At 38.9% G+C, this 21,087-nt stretch overlaps 1 protein-coding gene and 1 pseudogene across 2 annotated transcripts in view; both read left to right on the top strand.

The window, feature by feature from the left end:
• Window positions 1-21,087, top strand: part of NVL (nuclear VCP like) — a 97,913-nt gene that overhangs the window by 49,329 nt on the left and 27,497 nt on the right. Inside the window, exons 18-19 of the mRNA XM_079912131.1 lie at window positions 1,887-1,986; window positions 18,030-18,136. Of these exons, the coding sequence (XP_079768257.1) occupies window positions 1,887-1,986; window positions 18,030-18,136 (207 nt within the window). The remainder of the gene's footprint in view (window positions 1-1,886; window positions 1,987-18,029; window positions 18,137-21,087) is intronic.
• LOC307194235 (serine/arginine-rich splicing factor 3-like) lies at window positions 12,141-14,646 on the top strand (annotated as a pseudogene). Its single transcript has 4 exons — window positions 12,141-12,155; window positions 13,571-13,793; window positions 14,019-14,110; window positions 14,461-14,646. The product of its transcript is annotated as a serine/arginine-rich splicing factor 3-like (transcript).

Below are 21,087 nucleotides of genomic sequence, written 5' to 3'. Positions count from 1 at the left end.
ACTTAATAACTTATTTTGTAACTATTGAATGAATATTCCACAGTCTGGATAGGGAAGAATTAATTCAACAATTCCCCTGTTTTGGACATTTACATTGTTTCCAGTTGTTTCCCCTATAAACACAACTGTATTAAACATTCTTATCACATATTTTTGTGCACATGTGGGAATATGTGAGAGTTTTGGAAGTAGAATTTCTGGGTAGAAGATGTATACAAATATTTTGAAAGCTAAAACAGTCATTCTTTGCAAAAACTACCAGTTACATACACCTACCAACTAAAAATAACCATTTTCTACACCTTTGTCAACAATGGGTAATACCCATCTTTTTATTTTTCTCAATTTTATTGGCGAAACATGATGTTAAATTTTAGTATTCATGTCTCTGACCCTTTTGCTGTTGAAATGTTTTTCTGTGCTCACTTTGGCAGCACATACACTGAAAATGAAATGTTCCCCCCCTCCCTTTTTTTAAGATTTTTTTTTTTTTTTTTGATGTGGACCATTTTTAAAGTCTCAATTTACTGAATTTGTTACAGTATTGCTTCTGTTTGATGTTTTGGTTTTTTGGCCCCAAGGTACATGGGATCTTAGCTCCCGCACCAGGGATTGAACCCACACCCCCTGCATTGGAAGGCAAAGTCTTAACCACTGGACCGCCAGGGAAGTTCCATCTTCCCCTTTTTTTGTTGTTAATTTATAAGAGCTTTTTATATGTGATGGAAATTAGTCTATTGTCCAATTATGTGTGTTGGTACTATTTTTCCCAGTTTTATCACTTATCTTTTTTTATTATATAAAATTTTATATATAGTAAAGTCTGTCAGCCTTTTCCTGAATTGATTGTGAGGTTTTTGTCTTGCTTTGGTAGGACAGTGTTTTGGGGTTTTTTTGTTTGTTTGTTTTTTTAAAACCGGTACTTCTTTATTTTTTTGAGTCATGATTATGATTCTTTTAAGCTCCTAACGGTTAATACTGTGTCTCCAAGGGGTGATAATAAGGTGCACCAAATTTTTTTGCTGGAGAAATCAGTATGTTAAACTCATTACCACCTCTGTACATGAAATTTATGTTGAAGAAAGGCAATTAATGACAAAAAGAAACACAGCACCACTTTTCTGATTTCCTACATTGTGCATTTTAAAAATTTCTGCATTTAAGGGATAAACATCCCCCTATTCACCAACTCCTTGAACGTCTTAGATATTGCCCTGAGGTAGTTCAACTTTGTACTGCATGCTTCAAGGAAAAGAGAAAAGGCCTCAGTGTCCCAGCTGAAAGCTCTGGAATATCCAGTATCCTGGGGAGTCTGATCTGGCATTCAAAAGCTGAGTCTAGATTTGCCCAAAAGGAAATTCGTTGTGGCTATTAGATCTTTTTTTAAAAATTTATTTGATTGGAGTATAATTGATTTACAATGTGTTAATTTCTACTGTACAGCAAATTGATTCAGTTAGACACATATATATTCTTTTTCATATTCATTTCCATTATGGTTTATCACAGGATATTGAATATAATTGTCAGTTCTTAGATCTTTGGATAGCTCAGAGGCATAAGACTGTGGGATCAGCTAAGCCTGAGATTGAATTTCATCTCTACCCTTATGTAGCTTTGAGACCTTGGACAAATAGCCTCTCTAAGCCTCAGTTTCCTCATCTGAATTGTGGATGATAGCAGGATTGCTGGGGAAGCACACTGATGAGAATATGTTTTGCACAGTGCTTAGATATAGTGACTTCTCAGGAAATAATTGTTATATCTTTTGACAAAAGCTTTCATTCAAGTTAGCAAATGTATTATTTTGCATGGAAAAAAAAAAAAACCGGTGATGTATTTTTCTTTTATTGGGAGCTGATGTAGCTGTATTTATTTGTTTTTAGACAGGGGCAAGTGTCCGGGTGGTAAATCAGCTACTTACAGAGATGGATGGTCTGGAAACACGTCAGCAGGTTTTTATTATGGCAGCCACTAACAGACCAGGTAAGAAAGAAGAATATAAAACAGATGAGTCTAAAAACTTACAGCGTTTACGAACAGTATAATTTATATACGTCCTAGTAAAGGAAGAATAAGTTTGGGAAATCCCTTTTTGGTTCATAAGTTGGAATAAAACCTTAGAAAGCTTTTATGTAAGCTATAGTAAAAACAAAAAAAACCAGTATAACATTATTGCTTGGATTCTGTAAGATTTTTTTTCTGTGTTGGTGCATAGAAAATTGTCTTGTTAGCAGAGAACCCTTGTGACATACACTTTTGACCACAAAGTATTATCAGAATTTATGTCCTATGGTTTCTCTCAAGCTTATAGGAGACAAGAACCAGTCTCTTTTTCAGTGTATCTGAAGGTTAAAGATAGGTTTTTAAGGTTTTATACTGGAAGCATGTCCATATACCTGCACTTAACTATTTTTTTAAATTGTTAAAAAGCCTAAGTACTAGTGAGGGATTTAGAAAAAGTCTCAAAACTTCAAAAGTACCGAAGGTGGCTTTTACTTTGGGTCCTCAGTTCTCTTCATATTGTTTAATACTTTGCCATCCATATGCGCCGCTGTATCATAGCTGCTCCTGCATTGATATTTGTGTTAACTATGTCTACCGGCAGTGACTTGGGACTTTAATTGCTTAAATGGATTTTTCAGTTTTCAAGCTGATGTAATTTTTCTTGTAAGTTAGTACAGATACTAAAACCTTCATGAATTATATACCATTTCATTTTAAAATGAAAAATCGAAAGGTTTGAATTAGACTCTTATCTTTGAATTAGAAATACTCTGAGTTAGGCAGAACTGGGTTTGAGTCCTGGCTCTAGCACTTCATATCTTACTAACTGTTCTCTTTCAACCCTAACTAGTGTATACCAACTGAGTAGATTATAATTCAGGTCTGACACTAACCACCTGAAGTTGATGTCAGAACCTGCAGGTTAAGGGGTCAGTTGTCTACAAGACTGCCCTACTTCAGATACCAGATGCAAGTGGTGTCTCCAGGACACACGCACTTCTGACCAGCCTGCTACAAACTTGGGGATTCCCGTCACCCCTTTCAGGTTCACTAATTTGCTAAAAAGACTAACAAAATGAAGAAAAGCACTATACTTACAATTACAGTTTATTATAAAGGGTACACTTAGGGCTAGGTCTCAGAGGGAGTGCAGAGCTTCCATGCCCTCTCTCCATGGAGTCAGGGCACATCACCCTCCTGGGACATCACTGTGTTCATCAGCGAGGAATCTCCCTCAAGTTTGATGTCCAGAGTTTTTATTGGGATTTTGTTATGTATCCATGATTGACTGACTCATTGGCCATGTGATTGAACTCAGTCTCCAGCCCCGCCCTACCTCCCCAGATGTCTGGCTCCAAGTTCCAACCCTCTAATCAGATGGTAGGTTGTTCTGGTAAACAGCCCCATCCTGAAGTTATCTGCAGGGCCAACCTTGAGTCATCTCATTAGCACAACAAAGACACTCCTGTTACTCAGAAAGCTCTAGCCAGGAACCAGGGGCAAACACCAAATGTATTTATTCCTTATTATGCCACATTAATCCTGGGCATGTATTACTTCATCTTGCTAACCAGTACTTCCTCATCTATAAAATGAGGATAATAACACCTAATAGGCAGTATTGTCCCAAAGCTTAAGTGATATTGGTAATGTATCTATCATAGTGCGTGGCAAGTTAGCTGTTTAGTATTATTATCATTATCATGAGCACTTTTGGTATTAGCAGTAGGAGCAGTCATTAGGTCATAAAATCAGAGAGTCATCCTCGAAGAAACCTTGAAGGTCTGTCAGATTTGGACAGAATCACATCCTACCTTTCCTGAGCAGCTACAGATTTTTCTAGTAGATTTCAAGAAGACAGTCTCTGGTGTGCTCTAATAACCTATTCTGTCTTTAACCGTACTCACTATTTTTCATATTTGTTTATTGTAAACACTCTTATCTTTTAGTTTAATCTCTGTAGATTAGAAAATAACAGGTCCTTCAGTGTTACTCAAATAATAGGTCCTTCAATGTTACTACTAGGTTTTACTTAAATCCCTTCCTTCAGAAGGGTTCAGGTACGTTACCTTTCCTCATGGGTTTTTTTTTTTCCCTCTGATCTCTTTATTCATCTTTGAATTCCTTAGGATTCTTCAGATTCTCCTTAGTTGTAAAACCCAGAACTGAGTACAGTAGTCTCTTGAGTTTAGCCAGTGAATGACAGGATGAATGTGGTACCTCTGTTTTGTTCTTTCCAGTGTTCTTGAGTATTGTCTTCCTCTCCACTGTACCTCACCCATCCCTTTCTCCCCATAACAAATCCCATTACGTTGAGGATCCACATAAATTTAAAAATAGATGTTTTAGATCTTTTCACTTGTATTGATGCCTATTTGGCAGTTCTGTTCCATTGTATTCTATCCTGTGACATTTTGTTTGATTGTTTATAACTTGGATTCTGCTCAGCTTTAAGAAACCCCTTCTTGCCCGATGTCCTGGTCAGCTCTTGCTGCATGGTGAACTACTGCGATACTTAGTGGCTTAAAATCACCATTTTTGCATTTTTCATAATTTTGTAGGTCAGGAATTCAGGGAGGGCTTGTCCAGGTGGTTCGTCTCTGATCCACATGCCACCAGCAGGCATGGCTGGGCCAGAGGATCCCCTTTCAAGGTCACTTCTTTACTCACATGTCTGGTGCTTTGGTGCGCCTCGGCATTCTGCACACCCCTTCCCCCCAGCCCATCCCCACCACCAGTTGTCATCTTCCAGGGCCTCTCCATGTGGCTTGGCTTCCATTAGAATGGTTCTCTGAGTACTCACATTTCGTACTTGACAGCTGGATTCCAAGAGATAAAGGTGGAAGCTGCCATTCCCTTGAAGGCAAGGCCCAGAATACACAAATTCTCTTGGTCAGGGCAGTGACAGGAAGGGCCAGATTCGAAAGGAGAGAAGTAGAAAGGTAAAAAAAAGGGGAGTTTTCTTTAATCCTTCTTATGTATATTTTTCTTTTATCACATTCTTTGTTTTATGGTGCAAGTTATACATTCCGCCTTACAGCTTGGTGTTCTAGGTCAGTCATACCAGTATAATTTTCTTTAGTCTCTCAGGTTTACTCCTTCACTCATCAGATATTTATTGAATTTTTATTATATACCTGATCCTACTGAACTTTGGGAATTCAAAAGTTAACAATTCAGAAAAATTCTTTGCCTGCATGTATTCTGATTTGGGGCTGGGGAACAGGGGGTAAATAATAGACAATCAAATAAATAAAACAGGGTAAGAGGATGGAGAATGACAGGTGTTTGGGGAGAGGAATGCTACTTTAGATATCATAGTCCGGGAAAGCTGCTTCTTCAAAAGTAATGTCAGCACACACCCAAATAATGTGAAGTATCAAGCCGTGCAAAAATCTGGGAGAAGGCATTCCAGGCAGAGAACAAACAATAAGTATAAAGGCCCTGAAGTGAGAAGAAGTTTGGAGAACCAGCAAGAAGGCCAGTGCGTCTAGAGTGAAAAGAGTTGGGGGGCAGTGATGGAGAAGTGCAAGGGGCCTTTTAGGCCACAGAAAGGGGTGTGGATTTTATTCTGCCATGAAGGGTTTTTAAAATAAATTTATTTATTTATTTATTTTTGGGCTGCGTTGGGTCTTCGTTGCTGTGCACGGGCTTTCTCTAGTTGCGGCAGGCAGGGGCTACTCTTTGTTGTGGTGTGCAGCCTTCTCATTGTGGTGGCTTCTCTTTGTTGCGGAGCATGGGCTCTAGGCATAACACGGGCTGCAGTAGCTGTGGCTCGTGGGCTCAGTAGCTGTGGCTCGCGGGCTCTAGAGCTCAGGCTCAGTAGTTGTGGTGCACAGGCTTAGTTGCTCCGCGGCATGTGGGATCTTCCCGGACCACCTGTGTCCCCTGCATTGGCAGGTGGATTCTTAACCACTGCACCACCAGGGAAGTCCCATGAACGTTTTCTAAGTGGGGGAGTGAAGTGATCTGATTTTCTTTTTCTTTTTATAAAATATGTGACTTTTATTTTTACTTTGTATTTTGAAACAATTATAAATTCACAAGAAATTAGAAAAATAATGCACAGAAGTTCCATGTACCCAGTTTAACTCAGTTGTTACATTTTACATAACTATGGTACAAAATCAAAACCAGGAAATAGACATTTGTGTAATTTGTCTATTTTGTTGCCATTTTAGCACACGTGTAGGTTCATGTGATCACCACTGCGGTCAGTACAGGAACTATTCCATCACCACAAAGATCTCCCTCATGCTATGCCTTTATAGTAACAACCACCTCTCTCCCACCATGTCTAACTCAAGGCAACTGCTAATCTGTTCTCCATCTCTATAATTGTGTCACTTTAAGAATTTTATATAAAAGTAATCATACAAAATGTGACCTTTTAGGTTGGCTTTATTCACCTATTCTAACGCCCTTGAAATCTATTCAAATACTTGTGTGTATCAGTAGATTGTTCCTTTTCAGTACTGCGTAGTATTCAGTGGTGTGGAGGTTCTAGTTTGTTTGACCATTCTCTTCTGGGGGCATTATGATCATTTCCAGTTTTTGACTGTTTCATATAAAGCTACTCTGAACATCTACATATAGGTTCTTATGCGGACATAAGGTTTCAATTCTTTGGGATAGATGCCCAGGAGCATGATTGCTGGGTCGTATGTTAAGTATATGTTCAGTTTTTTAAAGAGGTTGTCAAAGTCTTCCTGAGTGGCTATAATTTCTATCAGTAATGCTAAGGGAGATTCAGTTTCTTTGCATCTTTGCTGGTATTTTGTATTGTCACTGTTTTTATTTTACCTTTTCCAAGAGATGTATAGTGATATCTCATCATGGTTTTATTTGTATTTCTCTGATGGCCGATAAGAACTTCTTTTCATGTGTTTCTTTACCATCCTTATATCTTCTTCAGTGAATTGTCTCTTTGTGTCCTTTGCCCATTTTCTAAAATTGGAATGTGTATTCTTTTTTATTGTTGAGTTTTGAGAGTTCTGTATATATTCTAGATGTGAGTCCTTTGTCAGATATGTAATTTGCAACTTTTTGTCCCAGTCTATATCTTGTCTTTTCATCTTCTTAATCACAGAGATCCAAATTATTAATATTTCCTTTTATTTTAAATAAAATAATAAATAATTTAAGGTTATTTCCTTAAGAACTGAAGTGTCTTCAGTTCTAAAGTATCTCTAAAAGGGGGTGAAAATAAATCCATCCCATTTTCTTTACTTAAAACTCATCAAATCAACTATACTCCAGTAAAAAAAATTTTTAATTAAAAAAAAAAACTCATCAGTGATAATAACTGGAGTTCATGGAGCCTTGCTAAATAAATGCTAAGCACTTTGTTAACACATTTTTGACCAGAGATGTATTATGGCCACAGGCAGCAGTTTCTGCAAAAATCCCCCAGTCAGTAATGTGTTAAGTGTTCACCTTGTTAAACCTCACAGCAACCCTGTGAGGAAAGTACCATGATGTATATACTTACTGTTGCAAAAGTTAAATTATTTTAATTTAATTAAATTAGGTTAAATTATTTGCCCAAGTAGAACTGACAAGGGTGGAGCAGCAATTTGAATCTCAGTCTGCCTGAGTCCAAATAATCATAATTATCGTGTGAGCACTTGTATTCCAACCACTGCAGTGAGTGATTCCCATGTTCTGTCAGGTAATCCTCACTGTAAAGCTCACAGTAATTAGTAGATTCCAATTAGTTTGCCACCAGATAAGTTAGCAGTGGCGAAACCAAGATTTGACCCTCAGGCACCCACCGAATTATATTTTCTTTAAAGCACAAGTTCATTTCCTCTACAATCTGTACCATAGTCACCTCTGCATACTGAAGTTTGTTTTGTTATGTCTCAGATTTTGAACAGTGTTTGTTTTGTGTGACACGGCTCTGGTAAATTGACAAACTCCGTAAGAGAATGGCCATAATAAGCCGTGAGGTTGTGGATCCAGTTGGTGAATGGCATGAAAAAGAAAAACCCACACAGGGAGATATCTGTTAAACATCAAATGACACCGAAAAGCTGGGCTTCCCTGGTGGCACAGTGGTTGAGAGTCCGCCTGCCGATGCAGGGGACACGGGTTCGTGCCCCGGTCTGGGAAGATACCACATGCCGCAAAGCGGCTGGGCCCGTGAGCCATGGCCGCTGAGCCTGCGCATCCGGAGCCTTTGCTGCGCAACGGGAGAGGCCACAACAGTGACAGGCCCGCGTACCGCAAAACAAAACAAAACAAAAAAAACCAAATGACACCGAAAAACTTATAACAAAAACTGTTGGTCCTCTGTGTCCCCCAGCCCCCATCCCAGAGGCTTCTACTGGTAAAATCCTTGAGCTATTTTTTTTTTTGCTGTGTTTCCTCCATATTTTCAAATAATATGCTCATACTGCTATGTCTTATCAATTTCACACACTACCCATTAACTTCTTTTCAATGAATGAAGATTCATTATCTTACATTCACCCTTTCTCCACACACATAGCCCAGCCCACCATCACTGCCACACCATGCCCACCATCTGTTCTCGCCACTCCAGCCTCCCAATATTATAATATAGATTTATTATAACTTCTGGTTAAATAACTAGTCAACACTTACATTACCATGACTTTGAAAAAAATCTCTCTCCGCTGACCCAAGAATCACAGCATGATTAGGTTTCCTTCTCCTAAAACCTTTTTTATTCTTAGATTTAGTAACCCTCATTTTTTTCTTTTGCTTTGTTTTCTGTGTTCCCATTCTTCATCAACTATGTTATACATCAGTCAGTATTATTTATCTAGATGATGTATCAGTTCCATTTGACATTTTGTTTGCTTTTGGAGGTCTCCCTTCTGGAGCTTTCTGTCATGCTCCAGTCTGGACTGGTGCCATCTATGTCTGTGATATAAATGGCTGTCATTTCAGGACTTCCCTTTCCTGCTTTCCTTTGTTTTGCACTGTTTCTGATCTTATGTTTGTCTCTTGCTTTACTCTTAAATTTTGCTAGAGCTTATCTTTCAGTGGCTTTCTTAAGAAAGGTCATGTAGGAGGTAAATTTTTTTTGAATTCTTATATATGTGAAAATATCTTTATTCTAGTCTCATTATTGATTGGTAGCCTGGCTGGATATAGAATTTTGAGTTGAAAATTTTGTTTTTTGTAATTTGTAGGCATTGCTTTTTTTCTTTTAAAAGTTCTATGTCATTCTGATCCTTTTTATGTGACTTTTTTGTTTGTTTCACTTGTGTGCTTCGCACTTGGTGGGTTTTAAACCTCTTGAATTGATCTACTAAAGTTCTTCTTTTCACCTATTTTCCATCTCTGTCTTTATCCTTTTTCCCTAATTTTTGAGGTACTGATTTTTAGGAAGTAAATTAAAATCCTGTCCTCTCACCATTCTATCTCTGGTTGTTCTGAGAAACTGTGACAGCCTTCTTCTAACTTGTGGTATACCAAAGTCCATACCCTCTTCTGGAAATAAACCAGTTCCCTGTGCTCAACCAAAGGAGATGGAGCTCCTGGTGCAAATTATATCTTGAGCACAGATGCCCTAAATTTAACTCTCCTGTACACATCTTTGCATTGCATTCTTCAGATAACAAGTCCTGTAAAGGATGTTCTCATTTGAGGAACAGTTCCCACTTAACCCCTGTCTAGCTGGTTAAAAACACTCCTGAGCAGCACGCATAGGTTATGTAACCCAGATGGCCACACTAGCTTATTACTTTTTCTTCTATTGAGTAGGTGTCTATTTCTTACCGGTAGCAATTCAGTATCTAGAATGAGTTTCTGCTCTCCATGTATGGTGCAGTCCAAAAAATAAATAAGAAAATTATGATGTGTAAGCTTCTTCTAGGCAAGGAGTAAGTCTGCAGTCTTATATTTGAGAGAGAGCTTCAAGTTCAGGATTTCTACCTATTGTAAGCCCACAGTTATTTGTCAGATGAAAGAGTGGGTGACTTAAAAGAAGATACTGATTGTATTATAGTAAGATATTCAGCCACTTAAGTACCAAGTCAAATGCAATGCTCCCTTACCTATTTATTCTGAATGGCCTTGGATTATGGTTGAATGCTTCTTGAAGGCAGTTGAACACTGACTTGGTGCTATGGTCAAGCCAGTATATCTTGCCCTTTGGTAAGTACTGCCCTTATAAAATTAACATAGGCCCTGGCATTACTTCTGCTGATATACAGGTACCCTGGTGCATCCTGGAACTCAGTAAATATTTGTTTATGAATCATAAGAAGAGATCTACTTCTGATTCATGAAGGCTGTCTGATCTTACAATAACTTTTATTTCACTGGACATACTGATAATCTCTTTAGTCTGAGGATCTAATTAAAAAAAAACAGCTTTATTTAGATATGTGGTGTACCATAAATTTTCCCCATTTTAAGTATACAATTCAGTGGTTTTGTGTATATTTACAGAGTTGTGCAGCCATACCAATAATCTAATTTTAGAACATTTCCATCACCCTAAGAAGAAAATCTGTGTCTGTTAGCAGTCACTCCCTATTTTTCCCCCACTGCCAGCCCTAGGCAACCATTAGTCTACTTACTGTCTCTGTAGATTTCCCTATTCTGGATATTTTATGTAAATGGAATCATACAGTATGTGGGCTATTGTATCTACCTTCTTTCACTCAGCATGCCTTCAAGTTTCATCCATGTTATAGAATGTATCAATACTTCATTCCTTTTTATTGCTGGATAATATTCCAGTGTATGGATATACCACATACTATTTATTCACCAGTTGATGGACATTTAGGTTGTTTGTACTTTCTAGCTATTATGATAATGCTGCTATGAACATTCATGTACAAGTTTTTGTTTGGATATGTGTTATAATTTATCTTAGGCAGATACCCAAGAGTGGAATTGCTGGGTCATATGGTAACTCAATGTTTACCATTTCGAGAAACTGCCAAATTCTTTTCCAAAATGTCTGAATCATTTTATATTCGCACTAGTAATTGTGACAAGGCAGTGTATGAGGCTTCCAGTTTCTCCACATCCTCACCAACACCTGTTATCGTCTTTTTTATTATAGCCATGTAGTAGATGTGAGGAGGTATTTCATTGTAGTTTGATTTGCATTCCCCTGATAATTAATGATGCTGAACATCTTTTCTTTTGCTTGTTGGCTGTTTATATATCTTCTTTGGAGAAATGTCTGTTTGAATCCTTCCCCCAGTTTTTAATTGGGTTAATGCCTTCTTGTCATTGAGTAGTAAGAGTTCTTTATTTATTCTAGATACAAGTCCATAATCAGATATGTGATTAGCATATATATTTTCTCCCAATCTGTGAGTTTTCTGTTTACTTTCTTGATGGTATCATTTGAAGAACAAAAGTTTTAAATTGGTAAAGTTCAATTTATTTATTTCTTTTTTTAATCACATGTACTTTTGATGTCATACCTAAGAAATCACTGTGTAACCCAGGGTCATGTTTTCTTCCAAGAGTTTTAAACTTTTAGTGCTCACATTTAGGTCTTTGGTCCACTTTGAGTTAATTTTTTGTATGTTGTGAAGAAGGTGTCCATTCATCCTTTTGTATGTGGATAGTCACGTGTCTCAGCATCCTTTGTTGCAAAGACTGATCTTTTCCCCATAGAGTTGTCTTGGCACCATTGTTGAAAATTGAGGGTCCATTTGTAACAAAATACTGTTTTCCTAAAGTTGAAAGTTGCTACCATTAGCTCTTAAATTTTAACGCTTTTTTGGTACTTAATAGAATAGTAGTTGCTTTTTAATCAGCAGATCTGAGGGAGAGTTCCTCCTCTTCAGGCATCTGTCTCATTTGTAAGTGAATGGATTTTGTCCTTAGATCTTTGGAATTGTTGGTGACTTCTTCATTGCAAAGATAAGAATTGTTATCTTGAGTCTTCCACCTAAAATTCTGACACAATTAGGTAGGGAACCACTTAGGAAGCTGTAAAAATAATCTAAGTGCTGCAAGATACTTTGAACCAGGTGACACCTGGGAATGTAGAAGGAATCTGAATATACTGTGTCATACAGTTGACAGGATTTGCTAATGGATTGGATATAGATGTGGGAGAATGAAATCAAACATGACTCCAAGTTTTAGGCCTGAAAAACTGGAAGGATGAATTGCCATTAACCAAGATGGGAAGAACAATGGTAGGGCCCTGTTTGGGGAGGTGATGGGAAAAGATCTGGATCTCAGTCTTAAATATGCCGTGTTTAAGATGCCTGTTAGTGGGCTTCCCTGGTGGCGCAGTGGTTGAGAGTCTGCCTGCCGATGCAGGGGACACAGGTTCATGCCCTGGTCCGGGAAGATCCCACATGCCACTGAGCCTGTGCGTCCGGAGCCTGTGCTCTGCAACGGGAGAGGCCACAACAGTGAGAGGCCCGTGTACCGCAAAAAAAAAAAAAAAAAAAAAAAAAAAAAGATGCCTGTTAGTGAAGCAGAATTGTTGAGTATGAGCCAGCTTTTCTTTGAGAAAAGATGTAATACGTAGAATTTTGTAAGAGCTTCTGGTAGAGCATAGTTTAAATCATCTAACACATATATACACACACATACTTTATGGTATATAGATTGCTCAGGATGCTTTTTACTGTAATTAAAATAAGTAAATAATTTCTTAAAATAATGAACAACAAAATACTAAATGTGATGTTGTCAGAGAATTTAAATGATTATAAAAGTCCTAAACTAAGAATGCTTTCTAAGTACAATTGGGATTCTTTATATCAAGCTTTATTTTGGGGCATGCAGATCTGGCTTTAAGATCTCTGTTTGTATATTTAAGATAAAAGATGTTTTCACAGCATGGTATTGGCATAGACATAGACATGTAGATCATTGGATAGTAGAATTAAAAAATGTTCCCACAAATATCTGGACAATTGTTTTTTTTTATAGAGCACAAAGGCAATACAGTGGAAAAAGGATAGCCTTTTCAATAGTTGCTGGAACAGTTGGATATCCATAGGCAAGAAAAATGAACTTCAATCCCTATCTTTTACCATATGCAAAAATTAACCCAAATGCATCAAAGACCAATGAAAACCCATAGCTATAAAACTGCTGGAAGAAAACACAGGAGAAAATTTTTTCTATCTTGGATTAAGCAAAGATTTCTTAGATGGATAAATTGAACTGCTCTTCAAAAGATGCCACTAAGAGAATACAGAGACAAACCACAGGCTGAGAGAAAATACTTGCAAAGTATATTATTTCTTAAAGAATATATAATGAACTCAACGACACAACTCAAAACTCAACAACAAAAAAGGCATTAAAAATAGGCAAAAGAATTGTACAGACACCTCACCATAGAAAGTATACAGGTGGCAAATAAACACATGAAAAGGTGCTCAACATCTTTAGTCATCAAGGAAATGCAAATTAAAGCCTCAGTGAGATATCACTGCAAACCTTAGAATGACTGACTAAAATGAAAAAGACTAACTATAGGTCATTTCATGGACGCTGGGTTTGCGAGAGCATCTGCGGGTGCCTGGCGGGAGGGGACTGGAAAGACCCAGCTGAGGGTGTGTGGATTTGAGCCTCCGTGTTTCTAGCCCAGGATCTCGAAATCCATTGTGATTCCTGTCCATTAGACTGTAAGCTTTATGTAGGTAATCTTAGAAACAATGGTAGTGACCGAATTGGAACAAGCTTTTGGCCATTGTGGACCCATCCAAAGTGTGTGGGTTGCTAGAAACCCTTCTGGCTTTGCTTTTGTTGAATTTGAAGATCCCAGAGAGGCAGAGCTAGATGGGAGAACACTTTTTGGCGGCCGAGTAAGAGTGGAACTGTGTTTGTTTGTTTGTTTGTTGCGGTACGCGGGCCTCTCACTGCTGTGGCCTCTCCCGTTGAGGAGCACAGGCTCCGGACACGCAGGCTCAGCGGCCATGGCTCACAGGCCTAGCCGCTCCGCAGCATGTGGGATCCTCCCGAACCGGGGCACGAACCCGTGTCCCCTACATCAGCAGGCAGACTCTCAACCACTGCGCCACCAGGGAAGCCCAAGAGTGGAACTGTTGAATGGAGAAAGGAGAAGTCGAAATCTTGGCCCACCTCCTTCTTGGGGTCGTCACCCTCAAGATGATGATTGTTTTTATTTATTTATTTTTGGCTGCATTGGGTCTTCGTTGCTGCAGGCGGGCTTTCTCTAGTTGGGGTGAGTGGGGGCTACTCTTTGTTGTGGTGCGCAGCCTTCTCATTGTGGCGGCTTCTCTTGCTGTGGAGCACAGGCTCTAGGCGTGCGGGCTTCAGTAGTTGTGGCACGTGGGCTCAGTAGTTGTGGCTCATGGGCTCTAGAGTGCAGGCTTAGTAGTTGTGCTGCATGGGCTTAGTTGCTCTGCAGCATGTGGGATCCTCCTGGACCAGGGATCGAACCTGTGTCCCCTGCATTGGCAGGTGGATTCTTAACCACCGCGCCACCAGGGAAGTCCCTCAAGATGATTATTGAAGGAGGAGGCCTCCCTCGCCGCAGATCCACAGATCTCCAAGACAAAGAACCTTCTCCTACAGCTGGAGCAGGTCCCTTTCTAGAGATAGGAGAAGAGAGAGAAATCGCCGTTCTGGGAGAGAAATCACAAGCTGTCCCGAACTTTCTCTAGGTCTCGTAGCCGATCTAGGTCAAATGAAAGGAAATAGAAGACCAGTTTGCAAGACGAGGAGTGTTGTACAGGAGATAACTTCATTTGACAGGAGTATGTACAGAAAAGTCAAGTTTTGTTTGAGAATTCATAAGCTTGGTGCATTTCTTTTTTTTTTTTTTTTTTTTTTTGTGGTACGTGGGCCTCTCACTGTTGTGGCCTCTCCCATTGCGGAGCACAGGCTCCGGATGTGCAGGCTCAGCGGCCATGGCTCACGGGGCCAGCCGCTCTGCGGCATGTGGGATCTTCCCGGACTGGGGCACAAACCCGTGTCCCCTGCATCGGCAGGCGGACTCTCAACCACTGCGCCACCAAGGAAGCCCGGTGCATTTCTTTTTTAATAAATTTATATTTGGCTGCATTGGGTCTTCATTGCTGCGCACGGGCTTTCTCTAGCTGCGGCCAGTGGGGGCTACTCTTCGTTGTGGTGTGCAGACTTATTTCGGTGACTTCTGTTTTGCGGAGCACGGGCTCTAGGCGCACGGACTTCAGTAGTTGTGGCTCGCGGGCTTAGTTGCTCCGCGGCATGTGGGATCTTCCCAGACCAGGGCTCGAACTCGTGTCCCCTGCATTGGCAGGTGGATTCTTAACACTGCACCACCAGGGAAGTCCAAGCTTGGTGCATTTTTAAGATGTTTTAGCTGTTCACATTTGTCTGTCTGTTGGCACAGTGACGCATAAAGGTGTAATTCTCTATGGTTTGAAATGGACTATATGAGGCATGTAATATCAAGAATTGTTACTTTACAATGTTCCCTTAAGCAAAATTGAATTTGCTTTGAATTTTAGTCTTGCGTAGACTGATAATAAATCTCCAACTCCTGCCCAGCTAAAGTATGATGTTTAATATTATGGAAACAAAACTGGCAAAAATTGAGAAGACGTTTTCCATAGCTGGGATATGGTATGCAGCTGTAGTTAAGCAAGCAGTCTTTAAACATACTGTGAACACAAGCCAGCAGGTAAAAATTAAAGCTGCACCCTTAACCTAGGTTAGAGGTTTAAAAATGCCACTAGTGTTCACACTGGACAAGAGGTTGTCCAGTTGGTGTAGAATCGAAGAAGTTTCAAGAAATTAGTTTACCTTTGCTTTAGGTCAGAAGTTCCTTCTGTGATTGCTGTATATGAATACATAGCTCTTTGTAACATGATTTATTTGGAAATTTGAGACTATTTAAGATACCAGTGTCCTGCCAGTTTAAGGGTACATTGTAGAGCTGAACTTTGAGTTGCTGTGCAAGATTTTTTTTCATGCTGTCATTTGTTATATGTTTTGTGAGAATCCTTGGGATTAAAGTTTTGGTTACAAATTGTTGTTTAACCTGAAAGCCTGGTTTTCCTTGCAAAACTAAAATTTGAGCTTGGTACCAAGTCCAGGTATAACATTCCTTTTGGAAGCCATACTTATATTTTCTTGTAAAGTACTTCTGAAAATAAAATATTAGCATAACTGTGTAATAGTTGAACTCACCATTACCATAGATAGTTCTTGTCCCATAGAAGGCAGTTGGTTACACAAATCTTATTTTGTAAGAAACAGAGTTGCGGGTTTTGAAGTGAAGGGAGTTTTTGGTTGTCCACCTAAGTGATAGAGTAGAAGCCAGTTCAAAGTCCATGATATTCAGTGATCAACATTCCCCTTCCTCCTTCTCATTCACTCAACCATCCAGCCATCCAACAACCCACTGTGTATAAAGATGTTTGGAACGATGTCTGCACTAAATGTTAATGCAGATTATTTTGCAGTAGTTCAATTTAGAGTGATCTGCTTTCTTCTTTGTATTTTGTATGCACTACTTATGATTTTTATAAAAAGAGCAAAGTCAATACTGTACAGGCATCTTAAAAGTTGGCATATACCAACATGGAGGACAGAATTCAACATTGTGGCTTCAAAACTCAATTTTTCTCTGAATATTTAAAATGGGCCTATTATCTATTTACTTTTCATCTCCAAAAGCTTCTATTCCATTTCAAATATGCTCTGAGAACAATTTCTTTAAAGTAACAAAGATCTTATAGGCTGGGCAATGATAGAGTAGAAGCCAGTTCAAAGTCCATGATATTCAGTGATCAACATTTTAAGGTAGAGCCACCTGATACATTATAATCCAAAGTTGCCCATAAAAAAAAAGGCTTTTATGGTTAGCATGAAAGCTTTACACAAAGCTTTAAAAATTGCTTCCATTTTATATAATTTGAGGTGTTTCATGGGAATTCGAAGTTGATCCATCATGATGTAAAATTCACTATGTGGTTCAAATGTAACAGTGCAGAATTGAATAGGGGTATGCATAACCTTGCTTTTAGAAATCTAGAGGAGGTGTAGTTTCAAATTTTTGTGCCATTAGATTAAATCATAATGCAGCAACAACAACAAAAGACTAACGTATTGACAAGGATATAGAAGATCTTGAACTCTCATATACTACTGCTGTTGGGAGTGTAAAATGGTACAACTCATTTGGAAAATAGCTTGTTGATTTTTTAAAGTTAAATGTACACCTACAGGGTGTTATAGTCGTACTGCTTTGCATCCCACACTTAGGTATTTACTAAAGAGAGATGAAAACATATACAAAGACTTGTACTTGAGCGTTTATAGCAGCTCTATTTGTAGTAGTTCAAAACTAGAAACAAACCAAATGTTTGTCACCAGAAGAACTAAAAAACAAATGTGGCATACCCATACAATGGAATGCTGCTCAGCAATAAAAAAGAATTAAGTACTAATACAAATAACAACCTAGGTGAATCTCAAAATAAGTGTGTTGAGTAAGAGAAAGCCAATAGTATATGCTGTATGATAAAGTACAAAGGTTTCCTGAGACCAGAATTTTGAGAACCTTTGCCCTGTAGAGTCAGGTGACCCTTAGACTTTTCAGAGACATGAGGGTGCAAGTGTTAGGCTTCAGTCTGCAGTGGGAAGCGGGAGTTGAGAGAATTGAATATGTATTTTAGGAAGATAACCTTGGCAGCATTCTAAGGGGTCCCAGAGAGGGGAAGTTTAGAAATACGACCAGTTAGGGGGGCATTACATTTGGCCTTGACTTAGGGTCTAGGTAATGGGAGACGGACTCGATAGAATTGATAGAATGTATCTCCAGTTAGAGGGAAGGGAGAAACCTGCCTGGTATGTGGGGGGGCAGATGGGGGTCTTCATCTGAGATTGAGAATCCTGAAGGAAAAGTAGGTTTGAGGCAGGAAGGAGGCGGGTGGACTTCACTTTCTTAAGGATGAGCAGAATCTTTTAACTGTAAAAAAGTCTAAATTATCAACTTTTTCTCTTAAAAATGTACTCTTCCTATCTCTCATGTTAATTATATTTTGTAAAAGATTCTGTTTCATTTATTTAAGCCTTTTTCCTCCCTTCGTCTCTAGATATCATTGACCCTGCAATCCTGCGCCCAGGCCGCCTGGACAAAACACTCTTTGTGGGTTTGCCACCCCCAGCAGATCGTCTCGCCATCTTAAAAACTATCACAAAAGTGAGTAAAGGAAATGGTACATTTTTGTGTATGTTTCTTGCATTTTAAATACAGAAAACTAATCATTTACGGTGCCTAATCACTGTCTTTTCTGTAGCTTTAAATATTTGCCCAGCCTATAAGATCTTTGTTACTTTAAAGGAATTGTTCTCAGAGCATATTTGAAATGGAATAGAAGCTTTTGGAGATGAAAAGTAAATAGATAATAGGCCCATTTTAAATATTCAGAGAAAAATTGAGTTTTGAAGCCACAATGTTGAATTCTGTCCTCCATGTTGGTATATGCCAACTTTTAAGATGCCTGTACAGTATTGACTTTGCTCTTTTTATAAAAATCATAAGTAGTGCATACAAAATACAAAGAAGAAAGCAGATCACTCTAAATTGAACTACTGCAAAATAATCTGCATTAACATTTAGTGCAGACATCGTTCCAAACATCTTTATACACAGTGGGTTGTTGGATGGCTGGATGGTTGAGTGAATGAGAAGGAGGAAGGGGAATAAATTTAACACATTATTTAAATAAAGTTAAATTTATTTGAAATTTAACAGAAAACAAAACTAAAGGAATTATTAAACTTCCAAGTACACGTTTCATTTTAGATGGCATCAGTTTAATTTCTGCTCTGAAAGTTAGATAATTAGCATTCTTATATTTCCCTTTTTCCACTTACCAGCTTTTCTTCCCTGTATATTTTTTATTTGCCCAGTGTCATCAAGTTTACATTCTGTTCTAGAGTCATATTCCTAGTTTCACATTTATATAGATACAGTACTCACAACCAGCACTTTTGCCACAGCTTTTATGTTTTCTAGTTTAGTTCATTTTGTCATTTGGTTGACTGTATTTCATCATCCGGTTTATTCCATTTATTAATAGTTTATTCAACTGTATTCCTCAAGTTCTTTTCATGATTAAGAATGTCTGCCTGTTGTCGTTATAATTAAATGATATATTAGCTTTATACTTAAATGATATATTAAATGATATAATTTTTCCTTGGTCACACAGTCTTTCTGGTCTTTGTAGAAATTGCAGCATGAGTTTGGGCATTGAATGTGTTTGTAAAATGTCTGAGGTCAGTCTGATCTTTGTTTTCTCTTTGGTAGGTGACTTGCTTTTTCTGCTTGGATCCCTGAAAAATTCTTTATCTCTGAAGTTTAATAACTGAAATAAGATACATCCCTGTCAATTTTTTGTTGTTGCTGTTGCTGGTGGTGGTGATAGTGGGGTTTTATTTTGACTAGTGAAGAACTAAAGTCTGGTGTGCCTTTTTATTTTGTAGGTGCAATTCTTCCTTCATTCCAGGGAAGTGTTTCTGTGTTGTATGTATGAATACTTTTTCTGTATCATTTGTTGGATTTATTTCTTCAAGGTCACTGATTATTCTTATATTAGATACCCTTTGTCTTCTGTATCTTTTGTCTACTTGTTTTATTTTTTATTTACTTTTTAAATTAATTTATTTATTTAATTTTATTTTTGGCTGCGTTGGGTCTTTGCTGCTGCGCACAGGCTTTCTTCAGTTGAGGCGAGCTGGGGCTACTCTTCGTTGTGGTGCGCAGGCTTCTCATTGCGGTGGCCTCTCCTGCCGCGGAGCACGGGCTCCAGGTGTGTGTGTTTCAGTAGTTGTGGCACGTGGGCTCAGTAGTTGTGGCTCACGGGCTCTAGAGTGCAGGCTCAGTAGTTGTGGCGCAAGGGCTCAGCTGCTCCGCGGCATGTGGGATCTTCCCAGACCAGGGCTCGAACCCGTGTCCCCCGCATTGGCAGGCAGACTCTTAACCACTGTGCCACCAGGGAAGCTCCTGTTTACTTGCTTTAATTTGTCTTTTTCTACTGCACTCACTGTGATTAAACTTGAAGTCTTCTCTTTTTTTCCTTTTTTCCTTCCTTTCATTGGAACCCCCAAGTTCATGAAATGAACTTGATGGTTACTTCATCCATACCTTCTCTTTGTCCCAATGTAGAGTGAATGAGTTCTCTCATCACCCTCTCACTCTACCTGGAACTAGTTTTCCTACACTTCACACATTACAATTTGAGGTCTGGTTAATTGCTTTCTGTCCACATTTTTATAGCCTGGGGGTGGGAAAGAGAGCTAAGCCGGTACTGATTTGACCATTATAAGGAAGCCTGAACTTATTCTCTTCTGAAAGAGACCCTGTGAAATGCCTGATGCCTGGACCTGATCTCTTCATGCAGAGCGTGTCTCATTCCCATGTGCTTGTGCCCCCAGTGCTGCACAGCTCCTGGGGAATGGCATACCTTGGCGTTTCTTCCTGATTCTGCTGAAATCCCTTGATAGTATATCTGAAGGTTTGTGTTTAGCATTTCCCAGGGATATCTGCTCCAAAGACTGCTTCTCTCCAGATTGGAATCTTAATGGGCATTCATAAGATTTTGTTAGTTTCTTTCCTCAGTGCTGCTTCCCAGGAATGGAGGCCTAATTAATAGCTACTCCAGAATGATCTCTTTCCTTGGAACCCACTTTTCAACATTTACAACATAAGGTTTACCCCCTTTCTTTATGTGGTTGCCACTGGTAAATTTTTAAACTTAACTTTTTTTTTTAGTATTTTCTTTCTGTGTTGGCAAAGGAAGATTCTGTGTTCCTACTTCACTGGGCCACCCTTACTTAAAAGTGCATAGAGCAGTGTTCATAACTGTCTCCCGCAGGAGGGGAAACAGGAGGATAATCAGCTCTGTGGGTTAACAAGACCCCACTGCCAGCAGTATGGAAGCCAACTTGGAGAAAGGTGAAAGTCAAGGTTGTAAAATGAGGCATGCCGGAACTAAGTCAGTATCAGGGGAATAGCAAAGAGGACATAGATGTGGGGACTATTTAAAGGTGTTAGTTAATAGGACATTGGATTAACTATAGAGTTAGGGGGGTAAAGCAAAAGGAAGATGATTTCTCAGCTTGAGCAGCTGAATCGGTGGTGGTGTC

This window comes from Stenella coeruleoalba, assembly GCF_951394435.1.
Source record: "Stenella coeruleoalba genome assembly, chromosome: 1".
Classification (NCBI taxonomy): domain Eukaryota; kingdom Metazoa; phylum Chordata; class Mammalia; order Artiodactyla; family Delphinidae; genus Stenella; species Stenella coeruleoalba.
The sequence above is the reverse complement of the archived record's forward strand: the minus strand, read 5'-3'. Positions and strand labels throughout refer to the sequence as shown.